At 51.3% G+C, this 6,507-nt stretch overlaps 1 protein-coding gene across 1 annotated transcript; it reads left to right on the plus strand.

Moving 5' to 3' along the window:
- Window positions 1-1,207: 1,207 nt before the first annotated feature.
- On the plus strand, window positions 1,208-4,772 carry LOC123427761 (probable transcription factor FL). The gene is made up of 3 exons (XM_045111880.1): window positions 1,208-1,738; window positions 1,842-2,242; window positions 4,168-4,772. Exons 1-3 carry the CDS (start codon window positions 1,321-1,323, stop codon window positions 4,534-4,536), a joined length of 1,188 nt encoding a protein of 395 aa, XP_044967815.1. The 5' UTR covers window positions 1,208-1,320; the 3' UTR covers window positions 4,537-4,772.
- The last annotated feature ends 1,735 nt before the right edge of the window (window positions 4,773-6,507 follow it).

The following is a 6,507-nucleotide window of genomic DNA, read 5'->3' on the forward strand; positions in this document are numbered from 1 at the left end:
GTCAACACAGAAACCCTACCCGTCCACATTTCCCCCCTCCCGCCCGCCGCCATTTTCCAATTGTCGTCCACCCCCACTAGTAGTAACACCCCCCACGTCGTCGGGTACGGAGCTATCCATTTCTAACGTCGGAGTGCCGGATGCAGCGCCTTGAGCATATCTGGGCAAGGCGCGAAGCCCGGATCGCCGCGGGGCTACCTCCGGACGCGATGGATCCGAAGGTGAACTTGGTGGAGGAGGAGGAGGACTGGGAGGACGCGAGGCAAGACGAAGAAGAGGAGGCGGTAGAAGATGCTCGGGACGCGGATTTGCGGGCGGAGCCGCACGCGATCCTTAATTCCCTTGGTTGAAATTGGAAATGGAGGCCAACAAATGTCGTCGCATGCAGGAGACGGAGGCGGGGCATGCCATGACAATCGATGATATGCTCACGTATATGGATGAGGAGGAGCCGAAGCCCTCCTACGCGCCCATCTACTCAGCGCCTCACACCGACGATGTGAACATCTCTAACCACGAAGCGTAGCTAGCATGATGTACGTAATATATAAGATATCTTTTACATGATTTGTATATATCTAATGGGTTAAATATAAAAGACTCACAGGCATGGCATCAAATATGAGGTGTGACCAGTCATCTGATAGCCCGAATTTGCTAAGTCTAGCCGTAAATGCTCTTAACTTACACCTTGTTTGCACCATGAAAAGGGAAATGCCGCAACAAACCTGTTCTACAAGCTTTTACTTTTACTAGCAAGCATTCTGGAAGAAAACAGGGGGCGCACGCAGGAGAAAAGCACCGAGCAAAAGACGGAGATCTTTTGGAAGAACTTTGCGACGTGCACAGCACAGTCCTGATGCATGCACGCACGCACGCCGTGATACGACCACACAGTGCGCTGCTGGTGTATTATTAGGTTTACCGTGTCTTCTTTTTATGTGCCCGCCAGCACGTTATAGGCGCTAGAATCTACAGTGTCAAATCGCGGCCCGGGTGCCGACGCAGCTTTCTACAGGACTAGTCGTTTTCACGGAGCCAGCCATAGCTCGCTCGCTTCAAGCTTCGGGCAAACGACAGAGCATGCACGAATAAATGCCGTGCAGTGCAGATAGATACATATCCATCCATCCATCCGAAGCAACAGTAGGATTTGTCAAGTCAACCGCTTCCTTGCTTGCATGCATGCGTGCAACACTACTACAGTCGCGGCTTTATATGCCGAGCCCCGATGCCATTGCGATGCACGGCCACGGCAAAGGCAGAACACCGAGAAGAAACAAGGGGCTATAGCATAGGCGCCAGAAACAAGAGTCGTGCATGGATCCTAACGACGTCTTCTTGGCCGCGCACCCGTTCCGGTGGGACCTCGGCTCGCCGGCTCCGGCGGCAGTGCCTCCGCCTCCTCCCCCGCCGCCGCCTCCTCCTGCGCTGCCTCCGGCGAACGCGCCGAGGGAGCTGGAGGACCTCGTGGTCGGCTACGGCGTGCGCGCGTCCACGGTGGCGCGGATCTCGGAGCTCGGGTTCACGGCCACCACGCTCCTCGTCATGACGGAGCGCGAGCTCGACGACATGACGGCCGCGCTCGCGGGGCTGTTCCGCTGGGACCTGCTCATCGGCGAGCGGTTCGGCCTTCGCGCCGCGCTGCGCGCCGAGCGCGGCCGCCTCATGTCACCGGGCTGCCGCCACCACGGATACCAGTCCGGGAGCACCGTCGACGGCGCCGCCTCCCAAGAAGGTGATTGCGCATGCATATGAACCATCCGTCCGATTATGTTCTTGCGTTTGTGCACGTGATGCCGTTAAATAATGGTTGTGCGTGTATACACTGGGTCTAACAGTGTTGTCGAACGAGCGCGATGGGGCGGCTAGCGGCGGCATCGGCGAAGACGACGCCATGAGGATGATGGCGTCGGGCAAGAAGCAGAAGAACGGGTCCGCGGGGAGGAAGGCCAAGAAGGCCAGAAGGAAGAAGGTGAACGACCTGCGGCTGGGCATGCAGGGTGACGAGCACGAGGACGGCGGGGGCGGCCTGTCGGAGTCGACGGAGTCGTCGGCTGGCGGAGGCGTCGGCGGGGAGCGGCAGCGGGAGCACCCGTTCGTTGTGACGGAGCCCGGCGAGGTGGCGAGGGCCAAGAAGAACGGGCTGGACTACCTGTTCCATCTCTACGAGGAGTGCCGCGTCCTCCTGCTCCAGGTGCAGTCCATGGCCAAGCTGCATGGCCAGAAGGCTCCAACCAAGGTACGCATTGCTACGTAACTCTCTCTACCTACGCTACGTTCGCTGGCTGCCCTGAATCTGAATACAGCTGCGTGTCAGCTACTGTCACCGTGACTACTCAAGCTAGTATTGATTACTGACACTTCTGTTCATCTGTATACTACCGACGCGCTGCCATCTCATAAATTTCTGATGGAAGCAAAGATCTCATGTTAGTTTAGAAAATTTGCACTCAAGTTCATGTACCGTTGGCTTCTGCATGTGTCAGTCACTTCCAAAACGTACAACATTTTAATTAGAGATCAACATATACGAGGGAAGTACTCTACATGTCCTTTGATTAAGTTAGTTTTACAACGTGGCCAGTGTATAAAATTCTGTAAATAATCATGTGTACAGATTGCTGCATGCATGACCTCATAATCAGATACTAGCTCCGTACATAATATAATAGACTATTCGATTTTATACTAGAGTGAATTGAGGTGTAGATTAAACGTGACCTGGTTTTTCTAAGCAGGTGTATATTACAGTATTAGGGTTTGCTAACGTAGTGGAGGCCCTTGTCTGAAGGGCTCATCCTCCTTAGCTCTTAGCTGGATAGTAGTAAGAACGTGCTTAGCTTGAGCTTAACCCATGCCAAACCTTAGTCACCCAAAGTTTGACCAACATAATAAAGGAGAGAAATGAACATTGCAAGCTTGATTCAATAGTACCCCCTCATCTAAAACATCCTATATTAGTTTACAGAGTGAGTACTTCACAAGAGTCGATATGGGATCCATGCATGTAGTAGGGGATGAACATGCATGTATGATTCCAAAAAACGTGCGGTGACAATTATGCATGCCATGATATGGTAGTGATTAGCTCCAGACAGGTGTTCTATTGCACCGTATTTTCTTGCTGAGGAGACCCGTAGAAAAATAAAAAATATGTAGGAACAAATAAGACGAATTTCCCAAGAAAACGTATTCAATTAAATACCGATTTTTACCTTCAGTGCAAAATGGCACATGTATAGGCATGCTTGGATGCCAATATTTGATTTGTCGATGCAAGTATGAAGCCATAAAAATTTGCTTCTGTTGTTAACTTTCGGCGTCAAACCAAGCACGACCTCGACGAATAGTGGCATAGTTTGAGCTAAAATGGCCTAGCTAACTACATAAACTGAATTAAAACCACGGCAAATGTTTTGGAACGGAGGGAGTAGTTCTTAGTCTAAATTTTGTGAACTGGTTTGCCTTGAACTCAACATGGCTGAATGTACCGGATATTCCCTGCTTCACTTAAACAAATATGACGAGTTCCGTTTGCTAGTTCTGGACGCTGCACATGCTGCCGTCCTTGCCTCATTGCACGTCATACCGATGGTACTAGAAACACATAACAATCTTGCTAGCGCTCTTCCAGTACGTAAGAAAAGGTGGTACGTAGAATACATGGAGCACAAGCCGTAGACGGTTGGAGAAGAAGCGAAATGCGATCAAGAAAAGAACTACGCGTTCTCCGGTGCGTGCTAGACACCGAGAGAGCAGCGTTACAAGAACCCGGGCGTGTCAGCTACCGATAGGCCCCGAAAGCCTGCCGGCCCTGTGCTGTCCTGTCGGCCCGTAGCTTAGCATCAGGTAGGCGTGCATGACATGGAGGCAGGTAGGGGCCCTCCCTCGGGTGCCGGGTGGCAGGCCTCCCCTGCCACGTAAGTACACCGGGCCATGTGATCTCCGCCTGCCACTGTGCGTGCGCGCGCGCCACCGTTCCACTCCTCGCCTGCACCGCCTGGCCGGATTCCATGGGTGACGCGACGGGCGCGTGCAGCGCAGCGCCCAGTCAGACCGCACCGGAACCCACCGCGCGCGCGCACTGTGCGGCGCATGACCAACAGCAACAGGGGCGGCAGGCGAGCTCTGAGCTCTGAGCTAAACCGGCGTACTTGTGTGCAGGTGACGAACCAGGTGTTCAGGTACGCGAGCAAGGTGGGGGCGAGCTACATCAACAAGCCCAAGATGCGGCACTACGTGCACTGCTACGCCCTGCACTGCCTGGACGAGGACGCCTCCGACGCGCTGCGCCGGGCGTACAAGGCGCGCGGCGAGAACGTCGGCGCGTGGCGCCAGGCGTGCTACGCGCCGCTCGTCGACATCGCCGCGCGCCACGGCTTCGACATCGACGCCGTCTTCGCCGCGCACCCGCGCCTCGCCGCCTGGTACGTGCCCACCAGGCTCCGCCAGCTCTGCCACCAGGCGCGGAGCTCGCAGGACGCGGCCGCCGCCGCTGCGCACGCCGCCGCCATGCCGCCGGCAATGTTCTAGCCGCGCGGCCGCTCTCGTCGTCGTTGCAGGCCGCGGTGGGCTGGAATCGAATGTTGTGACTTGTGAGTTTGTTGCTTGGGCCAGTCGAGTGGAGTAGCCTTTGTCTGTGTGTGTGCGCGCGCGCGCGCTTGCATGGGACATGCGAATGTGATGAATGTTTGTAACATGGATGTTTAATTCTAAGGCATCTGGCAAAATATGATCAGTCGTCAGCTATTGAATTTCAACGAGGAAAATTTGCACTGTCCAGCTACTATCATCACGACAAAGTTTTTTTTTTTTGGCTTGCTAAAATTCACTCGAGTAAGATTTAATCAAGACTCAGACAACTTTACAACATTTTATTCCATGTTTGCAATATCTTTTATACCGGTTGCAACATCTGTCTTAGCGCATCTACAACCGGACGCTTCAAATGACTTCTCATATGCCCGTGGATGTGTCCGATGAGTGATCGGACAGGATACAGAAGTAGAGAAGCGATCTAACCGGATCCCTTATATCATCCTTATACGTTCGGATTGTCCGTGAATCCTCATATTGAGGACAAATATAGAGAGAATACAAGGGCTCGCGGACGCGTCTGGGACACGTCCGGTCAGCCCGTCACGTAGGACGCGACCTCATCCTAGACCATATTTTTTTCCTTTATCCACCTTTTTCTTTCTCTCTCTTCGTATCCACCAATCACATGCAAGTGATCGGACGTATGAAAATGAAGAAAAAGAGTGTGTCTACACGGACGGAGAAATACGGAACACGCCCGGTCACTGACCGGACGCATCCACAGACAATTTGGAGATCATATTTGTTATGTCCGACTATATATGCTTTTACTTGTTGTAATATGTTGTCCCTCATCGATTGTATCACATGATTTCACTAATGGCAACATCCTTCATTCATGATTATGGCATTTTAGTTAGAACTGTTGTAGCATTTATTGTCATCCTGTCGCAATATTTTTTGTCTCTATTTATAGAATCCATCCATGTAGCTCATAGAAAAATAACTATGTTGACATAACTTGAAACTTTGTTATGTCTGAGTCAACTGAGTTTTAGACACATCCTTTTACCCTTTTTTTAAAAAAAAAAGTGCTATCCAAAGTTTTTTTAATATAAACAATTAAGAGTTCACTAAAGCAATATAAACCTACAATATCAATGCGTAGCAACTTGCACACTGCAGTATAAGAGCACCTACACCTGGCCTCCATAAATCCTCGTCAAACGTCTGCAGACATGTATTGTTAGTGATCGGATTGGAGAAAAGAAAAAAATAAACCAAACGGACCTCTCGTGTTAACTTATAGGTTAAGTTTGTGCGTGAACCCTCCATATTGATATAAAATATAGAAAGGGTATAAGAACTTGCGGACGTGATCGAGCACGCATGATGAGTATATCACCTAGGACACAGGCCACATTGTCTCTCCTTCTTTATTCTTTTCTATTTTTCTCTCTTCATCTCCACTATACCTTGCCATGGGCAGCCCGACCAGATGGCGTGACTCGACCCGGCCCATAAATTCCGTATCGCGTTGGGCTTGGGCCTGTAATTTGAACCCAACGGTTGTGTCGGGCCGGGCTCAAGATTATGAAAACGGAATTCAGTTGTAGTCCTGTCGGGTTGTGTCATCGTGTCGGGCTTTCTTGGGCTCGGGCCGGGTTCGGATCTGATTTATTAGGCTCGATGGTCGGAATGGGTTTGGGCCTGGGTTTTTAGCACTGGTTTTTTAGACCCGACCAGGACTGACATATGCCCACTTATATTCTCCACCAATCACATGCATTTGATCGGACTTATTAGGGAGAAAATAAAAAATCTAGTTGCATGGATGGACAAATATGGGTTGAAAACAAACACGCCTAGACATTGTCGTGACTCGTCCGCCGACATACAAGATTTTCTCATTATGGATGTAAGAGCAACTCCAACCGGGCGACCCATTTCGGCTGCGTCCGTTTG

The sequence above is a fragment of the Hordeum vulgare genome, chromosome 2H, assembly GCF_904849725.1.
Source record: "Hordeum vulgare subsp. vulgare chromosome 2H, MorexV3_pseudomolecules_assembly, whole genome shotgun sequence".
Lineage (NCBI taxonomy): Eukaryota > Viridiplantae > Streptophyta > Magnoliopsida > Poales > Poaceae > Hordeum > Hordeum vulgare.